Source organism: Leucopleurus acutus (assembly GCF_964270905.1).
Source record: "Leucopleurus acutus genome assembly, chromosome: 8".
In the NCBI taxonomy this organism is placed as follows: domain Eukaryota; kingdom Metazoa; phylum Chordata; class Mammalia; order Artiodactyla; family Delphinidae; genus Leucopleurus; species Leucopleurus acutus.
In genome coordinates this window covers 98,136,410-98,158,434 of record NC_139151.1, presented here as the reverse complement: position 1 = coordinate 98,158,434, position 22,025 = coordinate 98,136,410, and the positions used below count along the sequence as shown (strand labels likewise).

At 42.0% G+C, this 22,025-nt stretch overlaps 1 protein-coding gene across 1 annotated transcript; it reads right to left on the bottom strand.

The window, feature by feature from the left end:
* Positions 1-5,612: 5,612 nt before the first annotated feature.
* Positions 5,613-6,555, bottom strand: LOC309965824 (olfactory receptor 9I1-like; the record flags this gene model as incomplete). The annotated part of the gene is given in 2 exon segments (XM_082845602.1): positions 5,613-6,098; positions 6,100-6,555. Coding segments are annotated over 2 exon segments (942 nt in total).
* Positions 6,556-22,025: the final 15,470 nt, after the last annotated feature.

Sequence of the window (22,025 nt, the reverse complement as noted above, 5' to 3'; positions counted from 1 at the left end):
GCATCCCATAGGCTTGGTTCGTCATGTTTTCATTGTCATTTATTTCTAGGTATTTTTTGATTTTCTCTTTGATTTCTTCAGTGATTTCTTGGTTATTAAGTAGTGTATTGTTTAGCCTCCATGTGTTTGTTTTTTTTACAGATTTTTTCCTGTAATTGATATCTAGTCTCATAACATTGTGTCGGAAATGATACTTGATACAGTTTCAATTTTCTTAAATTTACCAAGGCTTGGTTTGTGACCCAAGATGTGATCTATCCTGGAAAATGTTCCATGAGCACTTTAGAAGAAAGTGTATTTTGTGGTTTTGGATAGAATATCGTATAAATATCAATTAAGTCATCTTGTCTAATGTGTCATTTAAAGCTTGTGTTTCCTTATTTATTTTCATTTTGGATGATCTGTCCATTGGTGAAAGTGGGGTGTTAAAGTTCCCTACTATTTTTGTGTTACTGTCAATTTCCCCTTTTATGGCTGTTAGCATTTGCCTTATGTATTGAAGTGCTCCTATGTTGGGTGCATAAATATTTACAATTGTTATATCTTCTTCTCAGATCGATCCCTTGATCATTCTGTAGTGTCCTTCTTTGTCTCTTGTAATAGTCTTTATTTTAAAGTCTATTTTGTCTGATATGAGAATTGCTACTCCAGCCTTCTTTTGATTTCCATTTGCATGGAATATCTTTTTCCATCCCCTCGCTTTCAGTCTTTTTGTGTCCCTAGGTCTGAAGTGAGTCTCTTGTAGGCAGCATATATACAGGTCTTGTTTTTGTATCCTTTCAGCCAGTCTATGTCTTTTGGTTGGAGCATTTAATCCATTTACATTTAAGGTAATTATCTATATGTATGTTCCTATTACCATTTTCTTAATTGTTTTGGGTTTGTTATGGTAGGTCTTTTCCTTCTCTTGTGTTTTGTTCCTAGAGAAGCTCCTTTAGCATTTGTTGTAAAGCTGGTTTGGTGGTGCTGAATTCTCTTAATTTTTGCTTGTCTGTAAAGGTTTTAGTTTCTCCGTCAAATCTGAATGAGATCCTTGCTGGGTAGAGTAATCTTGGTTGTAGGTTTTTCCCTTTCATCACTTTAAATATGTCTTGTCACTCCCTTCCGGCTTGCAGCGTTTCTGCTGAAAGATCAGATGTTAACCTTATGGGGATTCCCTTGTGTGTTATTTGTTGTTTTTCCCTTACTGCTTTTAATATTTTTTCTTTGTAGTTAATTTCTGATAGTTTGATTAATATGTGTCTTGGCACGTTTCTCTTTGGATTTATCCTGTATGGGACTCTGTGCTTCCTGGACTTGATTGACTCTTTCCTTTCCCATATTAGGGAAGTTCTCAACTATAATCTCTTCAAATATTTTCTCAGTCCCTTTCTTTTTCTCTTCTGCTGGGACACCTATAATTCGAATGTTGAAGCATTTAATGTTGTCCCAGAGGTCTCTAGTCCTGTCCTCAATTCTTTTCATTCTTTTTTCTTTATTCTGTTCTGCAGTAGTCATTTCCACTATTTTATCTTCCAGGTCACTTATCCGTTCTTCTGCCTCAGTTATTCTGCTATTGATCCCTTCTAGAGAATTTTTTATTTCATTTATTGTGTTGTTCATCATTTTTTGTTTGCTCTTTAGTTCTTCTAGGTCCTTGTTAAATGTTTTTTATATTTTCTCTGCTCTATTTCCAAGATTTTGGATCATCTTTACTATCATTACTCTGAATTCTTTTTCAGGAAGACTGCCTATTTCCTCTTCATTTGTTTGGTCTGGTCGGTTTTTACCTTGCTCCTTCATCTGCTGTGTGTTTCTCTGTCTTCTCATTTTGCTTACCTTACTGTGTTTGGGGTCTCCTTTTCACAGGCTGCAGGTTTGTAGTTCCCGTTGTTTTTGGTGTCTGTCCCCAGTGGCTAAGGTTGGTTCAGGGGCTTGTGTAGGCTTCCTGATGAGGGGACTAGTTCCTGTTTTCTGATGGATGAGGCTGGATTTTGTCTTTCGTGGGGGGGGAACCACTTCTGGTGGTGTGTTTTGGGGTGTCTGTGACCTTATGATTTTAGGCAGCCTCTCTGCTAATGTGCGTGATCGTGTTCCTATCTTGCTAATTGTTTGGCATGGTGTCCAGCACTGTGGCTTGCTGGCTGTTGAGTGGAGCTGGGTCTTGGCGTTGAGATGGAGATCTCTGGGAGAGCTTTCACCTTTTGATATTACGTGAAGCTGGGAGGTCACTCGTGGACCAATGTCTTGAACTCAGCTCTCCCACGTCAGAGGCTCAGGCGTGACACCCAGCCTGAGCATCAAGACCCTGTCAGCCACACAGTCAAATTTGCTTCTCTAGATGAACTTCAGCTATTCACTTAAGCTCTCTGGGACTCCATTTCCTCACCTGTAAATATCTGAGTTACAGAAACACAACTGGAGAGTCATGGTTTACTCCCATTCCACAGTCTTTCCCATGGTTAAAATCAGCAAGGGTCTAATGAGGTCTTAGGGAAGCCTTCAGCCAAACAGAAAACCTGCTACTGTTGGAGGGTCTCCTGCAGAGGCAGGGCGTGGCTGTGGCTGACCACGGAGACAAGGACACAGGCAGCAGAAATTCTGGGAAGTACTCCTTGTCGTGAGCCTTCACGGAGTCCCTCTAGTGTATACTTTAAACTTTGCTAAGACAGTAGATCTTAAGTGTTCTTATCACAAAATAATAATAATAATAATAAATAAAGAGGGTGGTAGGAAACTTCTGAAGGTAATGGATCTGTTTATGGCATAGCAAGAGATTTATGATAAGGTATTGACCCACACGATTTCTTTTATGGAGGCTAAGAATTCCCACAATCAGGAAAGCTAGGAAACAGCGGTTTAGTCCAGGGCTCAAGAACCAGGGCACTTGACGGTGTAAATCCCAGTCCAAGTTCAGAAGAAAACTGCTGTTCCAGTTCAAGCAGTCAGGCAGAGGAGAAAGAATGAATTCCCCTTTCCTCTGCCTTTTGTTCTATTCAAGCCCTCAAGCTTGGATGGTGCCCACCCACACTGGGGAGGGCAACCTGCTTTACTGAGCAGATGCTTATCAGATGCTTATCTTATCTGGAAGCATCCTCACACCCAGAAATAATGTTTAGCCAAATATCTGGCTCCCCATGACCCAATCAGATTAGCACATAAAATCAACCCTCCTAGGATCCCATTTTCTAAAAGATTATGTATAGAATGAGGCCTGTCACTGAGATAAGTGAAAATTCCTGGCACAGAGCCTGCCACACATTAGGTAATTAATGAATGTTTTCATTCATTTATTAATATATGTAAGCGGAAATTCAACATAAATGCCATTTCCTCTGCTGCCTTCTCTCATCACCAGAAGATGATCCCCTAAAACACACTAAAACTTCATTTTATTTTTATTCACTTGGTGCATCCCTTAAGCAATTGTTTATACATCAAATACTGTATCAAAGGGCATTCATTTATAGGCAAAGTTTGTTGCCACTCACCAAGTAGAAGGGTTGAGAAGTGTGAGGCAGCTCCCACCACAAATAAAATAGCATACTCACTGTCTAGTGTTTTCCCCATTTATTTATTTTTTAAGTAGAAGGTTTTTCCTGACTTAAAAGAATTCCTCCAAGGGATGCAAGAACTCCTCTAAGGGAGGATTTCTTCAGCCCATTAACACAGCCTGGCATATAGTAGGAGTCACTGAAAATGTGTTGCCCTCTTAAGAAGAAGTAGTTGTTGGCTATTTTGATGAACAGACACAGGGTGAATACCTGAATGTATCTTAGTTAAGTGCTCAATTCAGGGAATTAAAGGTATACCAATGAAAAAGTATACCAAAATGGATGTCTCCAAAAGTATATTTCCCCAATTTCACCGTTTTTCCAAGAATCAGTCTTCTACCAATAGCATGGTCATACACCTACCTGTTAGCTTTCTCTGGCCTAATATTTGTTCTACAATGAAGCATACAGTATTGTGTGGCACTCAAACACCTTGCCTTGGGATCCACCATTTGTTGTTTCTTAGGTGAAGTGGGCCTCTTTCCCTCCATCTCCACTACCAAGAACCCCCATTCCGCCATCACACTGCAGTCAAAGGGATCTTCTTAAAATTCAGATACAATCATTTCATCCCTTGCTCTTGGAGTGAAGCCCACAAGTCCCTAAATGAGCCTGCAAGGTTCTCTGTGACCTGGTTTCTCTTGAATTCACCAGCTGCCTTTCACACTAATCCTCTCACTCCTTATGCTGCAGCCACTCTGGCTTCTCAGTTCCTCAAGGCATCCTGTTTCACAGACCCTTGCATTTGCAACTCTTTCTATCTGGAATGGTGTCCCCATCCCATGATTATGACATATTTACTCTTTAAGCCTCAGTTTAAATGTTAGTTCCTTAAGGAAGGCTTTCCTGACCACACCAAACTAGGTCAGAACCCTACCATACACGATAACAATACCCTGTGTGGTTCTTTTTTCCACTTACCAAAATCGTACAAAGAAATCAATTAGCTATGTAATGGTTCAATATCTGTCTATGCCCCAGGTTCTAATCTCCATAAAGGAGGAACCGTGTCTATCTTACTTATTACTATATTCCTGAGCCTAGTGTTATTTCTGATACATAGTTGATCATCAGTAAATATTTGCTGAATTGATGAATAAGATTGTGGAATCTCCATGGAGTTTTTTCCCAAGTAATATTTCTAGCAGATGTGAAGGTCATTAAAATGTGGAGATCAGATTCATAGTCATCTGTCTTCGGGTAAAGTAAATGCCCTACAGGAGTTGGAAGTAGATAGTGGTTTTCATTACTGAAGAATAGAAAGTAACTTGAGTTAACTGAGGCAGGTGGTCCATGAACAATTCTTCAGAAATAAAACAGAGATTCTGACCTTTGGTGATCAAGATATATTTCAAAAGTTATATATCGGGCTCACTTCAGCCCTACGTCAAGATCAAACTCTTTTCAATAATTAATGCAAATCATTATACCTTTCTTTCATTCTACAGTGTCTTGGTCCTCTATGTTATCTCGGGAAATAAACTAACTTTTTCTACTTGAACATTTCCTAGTTCATATCTCCTTTTCCTCTATTTTTTCTTCCTCTCTTTAGCTACTTGTATTTTCCATGACAAATACCTAAATTATATACGATTGAATGTTGAGGAAAGTTTTCTTTGGTCAAGGCTGATTTCTACCCCACTACCCACAACCAAAGAAGGTGACTGTCCTTACTATGTAAGCAATAAGCTATTGTTTTGTAATTATTCAAGATACAAATATTAGCTTAGTGGGAAAAAAATATGTAGCTGAGAAAACACTAAACAATATCCAGGACAGGTCAGAAAAATGAATGTTACATTTTATAGCATGTTATTACTTATAAAACCCTTTGCCATTCCATCTCTCTTGATCCTGGCTTTAATCATAGCAAGGCAATTTTTACTGATGTGATAACTGAGGAAGGGAATATCTGGCTCAAAGTCATAGAGCTAATAAAGAAATCCCTGGAAACTAAATCTACATTTTTTTGCCTCAGTATGTTTTTGTAATTATGAGATCTGGTTCCTGGGTTAAGAGGACAAGCCAAAAGCCCAAAGGATGATTTGCAGGAACTTCTGAATTGATGGAGCTCAAGTCTTACTCTACTTGGGAAACCCTCATCCTGTTGAGAAGTCTCTTCAGAGCCTCCTTCACTTCCTTGTTCCTCAGGCTGTAAATCATTGGGTTCAGCATAGGGATGACCACAGTGTAAAATACTGATGCAATCTTGTCCTCCCCAAGGGATTTTCCCATGTTACCTTTCAGGTATATGAATATCAGTATCCCAAAGAAAAGAACCACTGCAGTTATATGAGAAGCACGGGTAGAGAAAGCCTTGGCTTTGCCACCAGCTGAACAAATCTTCAGAATAGCCCGAATGATGAACAAGTAGGATATAAAAATCACTGAAACGCTGGTTGTAATGACCAAGAAAGCTAAGAGGTAGATCACCCGTTCTCGTGGTCTGGTCTCACTACAGGCAAGCTTCAGCAGAGGTGGGAGGTCACAAAAGAAGAAATCCATATGGTTGGACTTACAGAAGGAGATGGAGAAGGTACACCCAGTGCGGATCACAGAATTGACCCATGGCACCGTCATATGCCCTAGCCACCAGCCGCAGGCGGGTCTGAGGTGGCATGGCAGTGGCATAGAGGAGAGGGTTACACACAGCCACACAGAGGTCATAGGCCATCACGGCCGAAAGGAAACATTCAGTACTAGCACAGAGTGTGAAAAAGAAGAACTGGGTGGTACAGCGCTCAAAGGTGATGACCATCTTATCAGTACCCAAGGTCTCCAGCAACTGAGGGACAATAACAGAAGAGTAGCAAATGTCCAGGAAGGAAAGATGGCTGAGGAAGAAGTACATGGAGGTCTGGAGGCGACGGTCACTCTGAATCAGCACTATCATCCCCAGGTTACCTCCTATGGTGATGAGATAAAGGACCAGAAACACAAAGAAGAGACCCGTCTGCAGCTCTGCCCACAGCTGGAGCGTCGTCAAAATGAATTCTGTCACCACAGTGCCATTTTCTGCCATGAATCCTAAATTGCCCACTGAAATAAAAAAATTAAATCCCATTGAAGATAAAATAAGGTGAGCATGGCTTGATTTGATCATTTTCAGTAATGATAATAATCTTTGAGATTTGTAACTCATTTTACATTTTTTACAAACTTTATTGCATTTGATCTTTCAGAGATCCTTGGAAGCATATATTGTTAATCCCACTTTTGAGAGAAGAATATGAGGGTCAAAGAGGTAAAGTGACTAGTGCATGATTTCATAGTAAAGAGGCAAAGCCAGAGCTAGAACTCAGATCCTTAGACATTTTCTAGCTTCTTACAGGTGGCAAATTGGAAACCTTCATCAGTGTCACTGAAAAGCCAGAAAATACCACCACTTTGTTGGAGAAAACCTAATGGTATAGAACTAAGGACATGGGCTTTGATATCAGACCAAGGTTCCCATCCCTTGAGACCTTGGGCAAGTCAATTCAACTTTCTGAACCTCAGTCTCCTTGTTGGCTTAATGAGAATGTCAATGCCAATGTCACAATATTACTGTGAAGGACATCACTTATATACTGTACCTAACACTTGGTCCAATTCACACACTTAGAATTATTTTTTTCTAAATTCTGCAATAATGTAACATGCTTCTAGGTTCATGCATACTCTGGAATCTTCTTATCTCCAAGTCCACAGCCCCCTGGAGTCCCAATATCGACTCTTTCTTTGTGGTTGTTTTGATGTGCACGTGAACCCAATGGGCTTGGATACAAGACAGAGCTGTGAAGAGCAAGCATGGTTGGAACTTCTACAGCCTGTTGCCTGCCAAGTGTCTTCTTCCTCTCTCTTTCTGCCAAGCAACATGGCCTGGTTTCCAGGTTCACTTATTCCAAAGGAACAGTCCCATTATTTTAAAATGCCAGATCATTATCAGTCAGTAAGAATCACGAATCAAGCCATTCCAGAATTAGCCCACAAAGCTCCTTAAGAGACAAAGCCATCACATCGAGTTTAGAATTCTAATAGAGATGAAGCTCTTGCCAGACATTTAGACAATCTTGTCTCAGTACCTTTGGATGTTGATCAGTTGGGGTAATGGAAATACTGAATGTGGACTTCAAAGGTGATTCTTCTTGTCCTCCTTCCATCCTTGAAACAAAAACTGAATTTGAGAAAGATTTCATAGGATTTTAGGTAAATAAGAAAATGAAATTTTCACCAATGTTTGGCAAAACCTGATCTAATGATGAAATAAACGTCAACATCTGGTGTTTACCCCTCCCCCACTGAGTTCCTGATAATGTAAATATTTAGGAGTTTTTTTTTTACCTTAGGGCTCGGTATAATACTGACTTTCAACCAAAACAATAACTCACGGTGTTCCTGGAATTCACACAAATCATCTTGACCAAAGGGGGAGAAAAAGAGACAGAGAGTATGTTCATTTAATTATTCAATAAGAATCTGCTGAGAACTTACAATGCATTAGGCATTCTTCTGGTTGCTTGGAACAAAACACAAACAATGATCTTTCCCTTGTGGTGTGGTCATTCTAGCAGAAGAACAAGGCATATACAAAATTTTTTTTTTTTAAAAAGTATATTTTTTACCATGATAGAAGATAAGTGCTATGAAACACACACACACACACACACACACACACACACACACACACACACACAGAGCTTTGGGAGATCCAAAGTATGGAGAGGGGTATTAAATAGGATCATCAGGGAAGGTTCATTGAAAAGGTGATATTTCATCAGATATGATAGGGATCGGGTAACGATTCATGCTTATTTGCACACATCATTCATCCACAAAAAATAGAAAATGAAGACACCAGCAATGGACCACTCCACTTCCATTACACAACCTACAGAGTTCTTCCGGTCCTTGTGAAACACTCTCAAGGCAACTTTGTTCAGAAGTGTCAACCTCCTAATACAGAGAGAAGTCCCTAAGGCATTAGAGGCTCAGTAATCAGCCTACCATCGCTCAATGTAAAGGGAAGACTGGAATCCCAACAATATAGCACAGTGGCTAAGAAAATGGGCCCTGAAGACAGACAGAGCTTGTTCCAAACTCAGTCATTTCTGTTTGTATGACCTTGGGCAAGGTACTTGGCCTCTAGCATCTTAGACTAAATACCCATGCAACAGCAATAACAGTACTGCTGTGCTATGGGAGGTAAAGAGATAACTCATGGAAATACAAGCTGTGCTTAGTACAGGGTAAATACTCAATACACGTAACTGTTACAAAAATGAGTTTTCAGCCACTAGTTTGTTCTGACATTCAGAAATTTCATTGATGCTCCTTTTGCTACCGAGTTCAATGAGGCTCAAATGGTTAAACCAACTGTCCCAAGACCACACCAGGACTTTGGCTCTAAATGCACTGTGCTTCCATGAACCGACATATGGCTCATGACTCTGACCCAGGAAGTGAGACACTAGCCGAGTTCCAGGCAACCCCAGCTAGAGATGCACAAGTCGGGAGACCCACCTCAACCTACCACTCCCCTAAGAGACACTTTTAGATCTCCTCTGAGAGAGCAGGACTAGTCTCCTTCGGAGCAGAGTGTCATGGTGGGCGAGGGGCCGCTGATTATGATGAGCCAGGGAGAGTGTATGGTAGGAAGGCTGGAAGCAGCACCTGGAGGCCTGAAGTTACATCTGCTGTCTGCCACTGATGTACTATGTAAACTCAAGCAACTATCTTCCCATCTCCGGGTCCGTGTCCTCACGTGAGAAGGCTGCACTCGCTAACCTCAAACACTGCATCTTGCTCTACAACTTGGTGGTTCTCTTCTCTTCTTAAAAGTCCCGTGAGAGAGGGAAAGGGCATGTATTAATAACAATAATGAAGAATGGCACTAAAACAGCACTCCCTTTGGGTGAGATACTGTTCTAGGCGTTTTACATAAACGGCCTCATTGACTTTTCACAATCCCCCAATGCCAGATATTGTTATTATCCTTATTTATAGACTGGAAAATAGAGGCTTGCAGAGGTTAAGTAATTTGGTTAATCAAATTACTTAATTTGTAATTTGGTGCTAGGTAAACCACCAGGCTGGGATTTGAACCAAGGTCTGTTGGACTCCAAGGCCATGCTCCCAACAGCTATCCCATTGCTCACGAGTCTGGTAATAATAAGTTAACATCTAGTGAGTACCAGAAATTTTTCAAGGCTTTAGATACATTACTGTCTGTGTTTTGGCAAAGAGGAGAGTAAACATAAGTTAAATATAGATTTTGGAAAATGACCCCATTTCTGAAAACACTGCACATGTTCTCCTTTTTGCAGCGTCATCTTTATTGGTCTTGTCTCACCTGCAGGGATGGGAGGGTAGAAGAGGTGCACTGGGCTACCATCAGAATCAAACTCTGATCAAGAGTGTACATGAGGTGGATAGACCTAGAGTCTGTCATACAGAGTGAAGTAAGTCAGAAAGAGAAAGACAAATACCATATGCTAACACATATATACGGAATTTAAGGGGAAAAAAATGTCATGAAGAACCTAGGGGTAAGACAGGAATAAAGACACAGACCTACTAGAGAATGGACTTGATGATATGGGGAGGGGGAAGGGTAAGCTGGGACAAAGCGAGAGAGAGGCATGGACATATACACACTACCAAACGTAAGGTAGATAGCTAGTGGGAAGCAGCCGCATAGCACAGGGAGATCAGCTCGGTGCTTTGTGACCACCTAGAGGGGTGGGTTAGGGAGGGTGGGAGGGAGGGAGATGCAAGAGGGAAGAGATATGGAAACATATGTATAGGTATAATTGATTCACTTTGTTATAAAGCAGAAACTAACACACCATTGTAAAGCAATTATACTCCAATAAAGATGTAAAAAAACAAAAAAAGAGTGTGCAGCCACCAAGGAACCATCATCTCCAGCACAGGTTTGAGTGTCAAGACAAAAGTCACGTGAAACAACCTTGTTCCTGGTTCCTCATCATTTCCCACCTGTACTTTCCCTTTGTCCAAGTCTCACTCCTCAGTTTTTATTTATTTTATCTTGCTGCATGTCATGCATTTTATAAGCCACTTTAAGTCTCTTTTGGAAAGAGATATCGATGAATAAATCAGGACAAAATAAAATCACCTGTTCGCCCAAAGCCAGGATCATCTGAATGATCGGCCGTATCCGCATCAGACCAGTCACGGTGCTGCCAGAGGACTTTGCCAAACGGGTTCAGGAAAGACAGCGCACGAACAGTGGGTCAGCCTAAATCAGACCCATCTGTGGATGGTGAAGGAAGGCAGATGCTCAAGGGAGAAAGTGGAAAGCTCAGGGGGGTCTCAAGGTCTTTGCTAGTGTAGCCAGTTCCTGAAATCTTCATAAACCCAAATTCTAAGTTAGTGACGTGGGACTGCATTTTGAGGCACAGTGAGAAGCGTGCAGGGTCTCCTAACCCATAACGCACATTAATGTGATCCTTTTTAGCAGGAGGTACATCCATTTTTCAATAGGCAAAGGAAAACGTTAAAGAAAATCAAGGTTGCCAAGTGTTTGCGGATCTTCAGAGGAGCTGGAAAATTCGTTCTCTCCAAGAAGAGTTCCAACTTGCCTTGTGATACCTTGTCTAAACTCCTGAACTGGTCCAAAAGAATTGATAATTCTAGATGGAGCAGCCAATCAGCTTCCTAATAATTATGATTAAAGAAAACCAACAGTGGCTGCACAAAATCTCTAGGCAGGGAGAAGAACCATGGATTGGTGTGGCCTCGGGAGGAAAATATTTAGTCCCAGGCAATTTAGATAAGCTAAGTTGCTGGGGAAATAGGAGTGGAACACTGAAGCAGCAGTTGCCTGTTTTTGAAGCCCACAAAATAGTTGAAATTGCTGGGTTTTAAGGATGCACAGGAAGAAAGGGAATCCTTAATGGCATCATTAATGCCACAGTACTGATCAATGTCAGCATTTCGCATTCTCAGTGTTCTGTTATCCAATTGTTATGATTTTTAAAATAAATTTATTTATTTTTATTTTTGGCTGCGTTGAGTCCTTGTTGCTGCGCGCGGGCTTTCTCTAGTTGCGGCGAGCAGGGGCTCCTCTTTGTTGCGGTGCACGGGCTTCTCACTGCGGTGGCTTCTCTTGTTGTGGAGCACGGGCTCTAGGGCATGCGGGCTTCAGTAGTTGTGGCACGCGGGCTCAGTAGTTGTGGTGCATGGGCTTAGTTGCTCCACGGCATGTGGGATCTTCCAGGACCAGGGATGGAGCCCATGTCCCCTGCATTGGCAGGTGGATTCTTAACCAATGTGCCACCAGGGAAGACCTGTTATCTAATTGTTGATTGGGCACAGAAATATTTCACTTCCAGACACTTCCTGGTGAACCACTAACTCTAGGTTATCTTTCCCCCACATTAGTCATGTCTGCTCAAGACCCACAGCTTCATTTTTATATCAGTCAATAGTAAACACACCTAGACATCTAATTCACACATTCCAAAGCTGAAGGAGAAAGACCATGAGACTGTTTGCTCTTTGGGATTTTATTAACCTCCCCCAAACCACCACTAAATTTCAGAAAACTAAGGAGGGTTTCAGAAGAGAAGAAGTCCAGCAGATGCCCCACCTGTATCTCAGAGCAGAGAAAACACTGGACTAGGGGCCAAGAGGCTAAGTATGGATTAATCGAGAACATCTATGGGAAGATGATTCTCAAAGTAATAAGTTTGCACTTGGAAGGGATGGTTATAACGGCCCAGACAACAGCTTTATAATAGCACGTACTGTGGAAAATACAGAGCCATGGATCTGAAAAGTATTTATATAGCTCAGCAAAACTAATCCACTTAGATCCTCCAAGTCAGGGTTAAAGATATTTTAAAATGGTAAGATATAAAAGTTTGTATGATGTGCCTGAAATTGTGTAGCCTTTGTTCTCAGCTGGAAATATGCAACAGAGATTTCTAAAGGATCTGCCTTTATATTCTGTGCCCAGCAGTACACTGTCCACCGGGGAGGCAGTGATGTATACATAGAGCTAAACAGACATTAGATGACAATGATCCTCCCTGTGCCACTAGAACAGAGCTGGCATCATCTGCTTGTGGTAACTTGAAGAGGTAAAAGGAATAAAGGAACAGGTACAAGATGCTTGGCCACTCCAAGTGTCAGGGTGGACTTGGGTCCTAAGGATGCTTAAGTGGTGAAAAAAAAAGCAGTTTCTTCCACCAACACTCCGTGTTCAGGTAAAAAGTAGCTCAATCTAGAGATAAAAATAGACTATTCAAGAGCTCCCCTTTTTCCCAGAAACTTGTTTGGCGGAAAACTTTAATAGGTCATTTACTAGTTGAATTTAAACTTAGAAATACATAGGAAAGTATTCTCCAGCAAGCCCCATTGAAAATAGCAGAAAGGCAGAACCAGCGTGGTGTCATGGAACCAGAATATTTTGAAGTTCTGTCACAGTGAGGTCAAGTTCCAGCCAGCCATGTAAATTATCTGGACTTCAGCTGTTTCACCTCTAAGATGGACATGAATACTACCCAAGTCACAGGAGCGCTGCGAGGACGAAATGAGAAGGCCTGTGTTCTCAACAAACATTGGTTCTGTTGCATACAATGGAAGGTGTGAACTCCCCTCCCCCGAATTACACAGGACTTTCATGATCCCTCACTTTAAAACATTGTACTCCTATTATCCCATCTGACTCTCACATAACCCATTTTGAGGTGAGGAAAGTGGGGACTCAGAGAGGTCAACAGATTTGTCCGAAGGTCACATAGCTAGGAAGAAAAGCAGCCACAACTGAGATCCAGAGCCCTTTCCACCGCACCACCCAATCCCTCAGCTTGGGGGTTACAGTGATACAGATGCCCCGCCTGAAGACGGAAGGTGGAGGCGTGGGGAGATCTGAAAAGTCGAAATCTCGAGATCATCCTCACTTTGTGATCCTACAAGAAACTTCCAGAATGGCATATAAATTCTGTCCAAACACTGACCTCAAATCTCTTACCCTTCTCCTTCACCAATGTCTGCTCACTCTGCCTCATCTGCTCACTGGACAGAGTGTGCGGTAGAATCCTGCAACTTAAAGGTGTTTCTAAAGGTCACGGTTCTGCCCTTTTGCCTTCGGGCAGATGAAGTAGAGACGAGGAAAAGAGGCCCCAAGATGAGGAGGGTCTTGCCCAGAAGCAAACAGCAATGCAAAATGTTGGGAGTGACAGATCTCCTGCAGCCTGACAAGACACTCTTTCTACTGCTTAAGCTGCTTCACCTTTTCGGAGTCTTAGCACAGCTTTTCTGTTGCCCAGAAGTACTCAAGCCCTCTGCCTCTCAGAGAGTGGTGAGAACAGGTGAACTGTGCCCGCCCCCTTAAAGGGATTGGGAGGGGAGAGGAGTTCTGTTGATGGGGATACCTGGACAGAACCAGCCTTACAAAGAGTGAGCAGCAGCGTGAGGTCTCTTTAGCTCTGGATGGGTTTTTTGTTTTGTTTTGTTTTGTTTTTTGCGGTACGCGGGCCTCTCACTGTCGCGGCCTCCCGTTGCGGAGCACAGGCTCCGGACGCGCAGGCTCAGCGGCCGTGGCTCACGGGCCCAGCCGCTCCGCGGCATGTGGGATCCTCCCGGACCGGGGCACGAACCCGTGTCCCCTGCATCGGCAGGCGGACTCTCAACCACTGCGCCACCAGGGAAGCCCTGGATGGGGATTTTACACCTCCTAACATCCTTAGAGCTTCTCCCAAAGTCAGTGCCCAGCTGACCAGTCCTAAAAGAAAGACCTCAGTTCTCTATGCTTTCGTGGGGCTTAGTGAGCACTCATAGAAAGTAGTTTCACGATCTCTCAACTGCAGGAATCTGAGATTGACCTCCCACCCACAGCAGAAATCCTGTCTAGGGCATCTCTGATGGCTGGCCTTTGAGCTAATGGTGACCCTTTCTGACCAATCTTTATGGAGGCGGAACAATTCCAATGATGGGGAAATTATTCTCCCACAAAGGAGCTCATTCTGTTTTAGAGCCTACCTGTCGTGTCCAGCTCTCCCTGTCAGGTCAATACCATCACATTCCAAATACCTGCCAGAATTTTACAAATTTCTTAGAGATTCGACAAGAGTTGCCTCTTGCTCTTTCCCTCTCCTCAGTGGAAGCCCTTACTTGAAATAGCCCCACAGTGTTCCATATAGTCTCACCTACCTTGTCTCTTCTGATCCTGAAAACAATCGCCTGAAGCAGGTATGAGATGCATTATCAGTCCCATGGTATAAATGAGGAAACTGAGACCCAAAGATGCTAAGTGTCTTGCATCACTGCAAGAGGAAGCAAAACTAATAACTCCCAGTACATTGTGCTCCCTCACAAACCACACTAGCTTCGACCCTACTCTCTAAAGACAAAAAAGAGATAAACCCTTTTTAGATGAGAGGAAACCAACATTCAGCTTGTCAAGTACTTTTCGAATCTGGACTGTGGTTCATTTTCTGTCTGATCTAACTTGGCCACACTTACCTTCAGCAGAGCCAAGAGGTCCCTCCCTGGATGACTAGGCTGGATGGGAGTACATGTGATGTCCAAATGGTGCTTTGGGGCATAAGAGGAATAAACATCTCAGCACCTGCAGCTCATGAGCTCCAACCTCCACAGAAGCACCCATTCATAGGTGCCTGGGTCTCTGTCCTATTCTGGGTGCTCCGTGAAGGCAATTAGAAAACCGGGGCAGGGGGCTTAGCCACTGATTGGGGTGCTCTAATCAGGCCCTAAGCTTCTAATTAGTCTTCTCTGAGTCCCAGAAGAGAGAAACCTTCAGAAAAGGGCCCCTGCAAAGTTAGCTTTCTCAGTTTCTTCCCACTCAAACTTTGTCCTGTCTGGCAGCTCCAACCATAATGTAATCTCATTTGGGGGATGGGAGTAGATATTTCTATGTTCTTCTCTCTGAAAAGTTGTCAACCACCCAAGGAGATCCCTCCTGAGCAATAGCATTTATGGGGCACAAGTGAAATTAGTGATTATGTGAAGTCTCAGCAGCCTGCTTACTCATTTACTCAACTAATATTAATAATCTGCATATAAAGTACTTAGGGAGTACCTAGCATACCATATTACTTTTATCCAAGTTTAACCCATTGACTCCTCACAACAGTCCTATGAGGTAGATACTATTATTATTCTATTCTACCAGTGAGGAAACTGAGGCCCAGAGAGGTGAAATAACCACCCATGGTCACACAGGTAGTAAGGGGAAAAGCTGAGTTTGGAACCAGGGAAGGCTGGCATGACATCTCCAGACACCTTGCTCTTAACCACTATCCTGTACTTCTTGATGTCAGTTAGCTGATTATAAATACCGCTATTTAGGGTAGAAAATTTGGACAGTGTCCAAAAACCATAAATGAAGACATTTAAACCACTATAATCACACCACTCCAATAAGTGCTGTTAACAGCTGGAGGGAAACGCACTAGACCGTGGTTATCTGGCACATAGACTCTGGCAGTAGACTGTGTGGGTTCGAACCTCCTTCTCTACCTTCGGAATTTAAGTAAGTTACGTCACTTCTCTAAACCCACCTCCTGAGATGGACATGGAGGTTAAAGAAGATACGTATGAAACACACAGAACAGGGCCTGGTACTATTAATATCCTTCCTATAGACATTTATATACATTTTTAAAAAATCAGGATTGAAGTTCATACACTATTTTTATACTGTTCCACTGGGGTGAGTTAACAAGAGAAATGTAGCTATTGTAAGTTACTCAAGTGGGAGGAAACTATAGTCCACTGGAAAGCCCTGGAAAATGGTGAGACCTCTTGCGGGACAGCTCGTGGTGTTGGGCCATCAAACACTACACACCCTAAAAGCCTAGGTGACCACAAGAAAAGAAAAACTAACTCCCAAACTCGTTCACAAAGTTGGTGAGATTGCCCTCATCTGTTATACCACCTGCACTTGAACAATCACAAGGGTAGTCATGATAATCCAAATGCAAAAGCCATCCCCCAGTTTTCTGGAATATAAGAATCCTCAAAACTCTTTGGTGAAGGAAAGACCCTATAGGGAAAATATATATTTTTTTAATTTTATATATATATATATATTTCTGAGATTTAATATCCTTCTAATCTTGATAGAAAGTTAATTGAAACAGATTTACATAATTTTGAAAACATTAATAAGGATTTGTGGTATTTCTTATTGTTACACACAGGACACACCCTTATAACTCTAAGCCTATACCAATCTATGAGATATGAGACCTCCCTTCCGTTCATTCAGTCCCTTCATTAGACCTTTAGTTTTCCCTTTCATTGTTTTATTGATCGCTGCTCATGTAGAGAAAGGCTATCTATTTTTTTAACTTTTTAAATTATTTTTTATTGAAGTATAGTTGATTTACAATGATTCAGGTATACAACAAAATAATGTAGTTATACATATATATGTACTTTTTTTCCAGCTTCTTCTTCATTATAGGTTTTTACAAGATATTGTATATAGTTCCCTGTGCTATACAGTAGGTCCTTGTTGTTTATCTATTTTATACATAGTAGTGTGTATCTGTTAATCCTGAATTCCCAATTTATCCCTCCCCCCTCCTTTCCCCTTTGGTAACCATAAGCTTGTTTTCTATGTCTGTGAGTCCATTTCTGTCCTGTAAATAAATTCATTTGTATCACTTTTTTAGATTCCATGTATAAGTGATATCATATGATATTTGTCGAGATAGTTATTTATGTAGGTCCTTTTACCTTGAACACTTGCTGAACTCTAATAATTGTGAATTCATTAGTCTGGACTTTCAATATAAATAAAATTTTCTGTGCATACTTTTAAAAAAAGATGTATGGGATTCCTTATCCTCACATGTGATGGAGAAAATGCATATTGCAAACACTGTCGTCAACTTAGCATTTTATCCTGAGCATTCTCCACCTCGGTGGTCGCATGAGGTCACATTTACATTTGTACTCCACCTCATCTCAATGTTTCCTAGAACCCCTGCCCATTCCACAGAGTTGCCCTAGCGTTGAGTCCCCATTTTGCCCTTCTAGCCTGCTCCAGGGTTAATGAGGCAGCCCCACAGTACATGGGCTTCTGCCCCAAAGTGCTAAGCTCTCAAATCACTCCCCGCCTCTGCCACCATCCACCCAGCACAGTGGATGGAAACGAGCTCTTCATCTGCTACTTTGTCCATCTGACAGTAACACCCACCACAAATGATGTGGCCCTGCCTGCCGGGAAGACGCGGCCTTCACTCCCTTACGGTGGGTTCCTCACAGGTTCACCCCAACCCAGGCCAACTGAGATATTTTATATCCCTGAGCCTCTGTGGAGATCTAAGTTTGAATGCCTTATCTCAGGGGAAATTCCTCAGCATCCTGTGTAGATCAGTGGTCCTTGTCAACTCCACCCACACAACATCCAAGAACGAAGAGCAGGTGTGTGCACTGGGAGATGCTTACATGTGAATCCCAGCTCCTCACATCCAAAATATCCTATTACACCTAGATAATTTGGGTCAATTTGATATTTTCCATTTTTTATTATGAAATAACAGTGGCATGATCATACATTTCTATAGATAGTAATGATTATTTCCTTGGGATAAATTTTTAGAAGCAGAACTGTGGGGGGAAGGGCATTCTCATTTTTAAGGGTCTTCGTACATGCTTCTGATGTTAAACATTTTTCCTGTGTTATTTAGCCACTTGATTTCTTTTTTGTAAATTTAGCATTCGTATTCTTTGCCTTGTTTTTCTAATGAGGTGTTTGACTTTTCTGAGTGAACTATAGAAACATGAAGGATATCTCCTTTCATTTCTTTGAGAAATATTTATTGTGTTCCTATTATATGCCGGGAACTGGGCACTGAAGATATGATAATGAACCAAACAGATGAAATATCTGCCCTCATGGAGTTTACATTCTAATAGGTAGAGACAGAGAAAATAGTGTTATAAAGAAATAGAGTAGGGTGATGTGATAGTAAATGTCTGGTGTGGTGACAGAGAAAGGGGACTCCTGGAAGTCAGAAAAGGCCTCTCTGATGTGGCGTTTACACTGAGATCTGCATGAAAAAAAGACACAAGAGCATCTTCTTAGGTGAAAAACATTCCAGACAGCAGCAACCACAAGTGCAAAGGCCCTGAGGCAGGAATAAGCTGGGCTCTCAAGGAACAGTTAGAAAGGCAGCAGAAGGGCTCCTATTGTCAGCTAAGGCTGGGAGAGGCTGGAGGTGTCCTGGCTGCCAAGCGGACAGACCCTCTGGCCTTGCAAGATGATACCATGCAAGTGGTGGCCATTAAACTTTGACCCCTGCCAAAGCCCACCTCTCCCATCAAGTGCAATTTGAGTAAGCCCTCCAGGCGGGAAGTGAGCTGGAAGAAAATCCCTGGGCACCCAGGGTCATCCCCTGTGGGGGTTTTTTCCAAGACTTCCATTTCTGGAGCAGCTAGATCCCACATGCTCCTTCTTGTACATGGCAATCACACGACTGGACATCAAAAATGAAAAGTTTTGTGGGCTGCTCAGATACCAAAGAATATCCTTGGATAACCTTTATAATTTTATTTAAGGTTAATTCGAGTATGCAGAAAACACCCACCCATCCCACTCCTATGCTCTTTGGACATGTCAGGAAAAAGAATAAAAGGTCTGAAGACAGACTAATCCCAGACAATTCTGATCCCTGTGCTGGTTACTATCTTTTTGCCCCTCCAGGTCCATCCATCCTCAGCATTCTCTATCTTTCCTTATCCTCATCTGTCCAGGCAAGGCTGACTTTTCCCCACTAAAAAAAAAAGAAAAAAGAAAGGCAATAGGAGATGTAGGATGGAGGTATGTATGGGGCAGATCACACACGGTCTCATAAGCTAGAATAAGAAATAAAACTTTTTTCCTAAGTGCAATGGGAAGCCAATGAAGGGTTTTTAAAAGGGAAGTTATAGAATCTGATGTCATGTTTAAACAAGTTCTCCAGATTCTGTGAAGAATATGGATTATAAGGAGGCAAGAACATGTGATATGTACAGAATGGAATATTATTCAGCCATGAGAAGGAAGGAAGAAAATTCTGCCATTTGCAACAACTTGGATGGACCTTAAGGGCATTATGCTAAGTTAAATAAGTCAGAGAAAGACACATACTGTATGATATCACTTATATGTGGGCTCTACAAAATCCTTATCCTCTATTCTCTTCCACTGGCCTATGTGACTATTTTTATGCTGGTACCATACTGTTTTGCTATGAGTGTTGGCTGCTAATGACTGATAACTACTGCCTTCTATGGGGTATTGCCCTCAGCCAGGAGATCCACTTGTCCCAGAAATGCCTAGGGGGTCCCATCCCCACCTCTTGGGAGAAGCCCTCAGTCAGTAGATAATTGATATGGCCTGCAAAAGGCCAAATCCCTTGCCTAGAGGCAGAACGGAGCCCACAGTATAATTCATTCTCCAGAGGTCCCCTAAAGGTCAGGCCAAAGCTACACTCCAACTGAAACTACATCTTTGCTCAGCTACTTTCTGTTTCTTTCACTCCCTTACAGGTTTCTTCTATAATCACTCCCTCAGTGAAACACTGGCCCCACAATCCTTGTCTCAGGTCTTTAAGGAACCCAACTTAAGACACATCTCTTCCCAAAATTCCAAACAAAAGTTCTAGGCTTAATATTAACAACAACAACAACAACAATAATAATTGTGTAATACATCAAAGCTCTCCAGATCCTCCCAATATGTCACAAAGGGAAAAGAGTAATAATTACTCTACAATCACTTATTTCACAAGTTCCCCAGGGAATGTTTAATGGAATATTATCATGACTGGTTTATTTCCCTCTTTTTTCTCTACTTTGTCCCAACCGTCACTCTACCCTCTATACCACTCCAGAAAACATTCCCAATACAGTGCACATACTCTTACTGCACAGTTATTTCAATAAGTATTTAATTACAGGAAAAGATCATAAATATTATCTGAAGTGCACTGGAAAATAGAATTCACTGTGCTGCCAGAGGTCCTGATCTGTGGTTACTTTCCTTCTTCGTAATATTTTCTTGCATCATCTGGCATCTGCAATTGCAAAAGTCACCCTGGCTGGGCTGAATGCTTGCTAATTATCAAAGGATTTTATTCCAGCCATGTTACTTTGGAGTGATGGGGCACATGGCGTCTCCAAAACTCTCCCGCTGGAAGAGCTCTGATCCTACATTAATGAGTGGATGAAAGCCTACAGGGCAGAGGAGTGATTCTACTGAGGCAGGACACAAGTTATTAGAAAGAAGTAAGATGGGGTCTCCAGAAACCTGTCATCTAGCTGGAGAGATGAGACTAATCACCAAGGAACAGTCATAAACAATGTAAGACAAGTGCAGAATTAAGTGCCGAATTGTGTGGGTCTAACAAAGGGAGTGTGGGTTTCAGAGAACCGGGGAAGAGATGAGAGCTGGAATAACCAGAGAAGGCTGCCCATAGAAACTCTGGAAATGCATCTTTAAGGAAAGTGGTAGACTCATGATAGAGATTCAGATGAAGCATGTTTAGACCGCCCTAGCCTCATTCCCTCCTGAATCAGTAAACAGCCCTCCTAATGAAATTCTGAGCAGACAATGCAGCTAGGTTTCAGCCCCTGAGCTGAGAGCTGACCTCAGGTTCAAGGATGGAAGCAGTGTAGAAAAGTTCGCCAGGAATCCTCAGAGCTGAGTTCCAGTCCTGACACCACCCCTAACTGGGACAGCAGGACATTGAGGGCCAGTGGCAAAGAGGAACCAAATTCATTCCTTATAGAAACTGCAAATGAGCTTTGGAGCTAACAAGACTCAGGAGTCGCCATGAAATCCCACAAGATTTGTTCTTAACCTCTCTGATGCGCGCAGACAGATAATGAGCCCCTTCCGTAGTCTGTTCTCGCTGACAAGGCTGCCTTTTCCAGGGAGCCCTGGGGCTGTCCCAGGTTGCTGATTCGTGATTCAGGGACAACCTTTGTGTTTACTGTGTCCCTCCCACAAAACCATCCCCAGAAGTATTTTTAAAATCCCACTGGTTCGCTTAACAAGAAGAAACCTAAAATCTGTCAGCTACATATATCTACTTGAGTAATCTGAGCTGCTTTCTACAAAATGCTTAAATGACCTTCAATTAGTTTGATTCCAAACCTAAGATGAACCCCATTAGATTATTCCACCAGGTAAGTAGGATGTAATTTTTACCTTGACACCATTGATAGGGTACCAGCTCTGAAGTAAGGTCCACACAAACTGGGGAAGATGCAACTGGACAGAGATTCTGACCATTGTCATCAAAACTTCTCCCCTGTTGGGACCATGTCCAGTCTGAGATTTCAGCTCTTATATGAAATACACAAGTCAGTCTGGGTCTTTTTTTTTTTTTTTTTTTTTTTTGGAAAACTACAGCTGCAGTCTATTCAGGCTTATGTGTGTGTCACTAGGTAAATTTTAGAAAATATGAATAGTTTTATGAGGCAGGGGTGGGGTACTGTACTGCATAGCTTAGACCAGAGAATTCA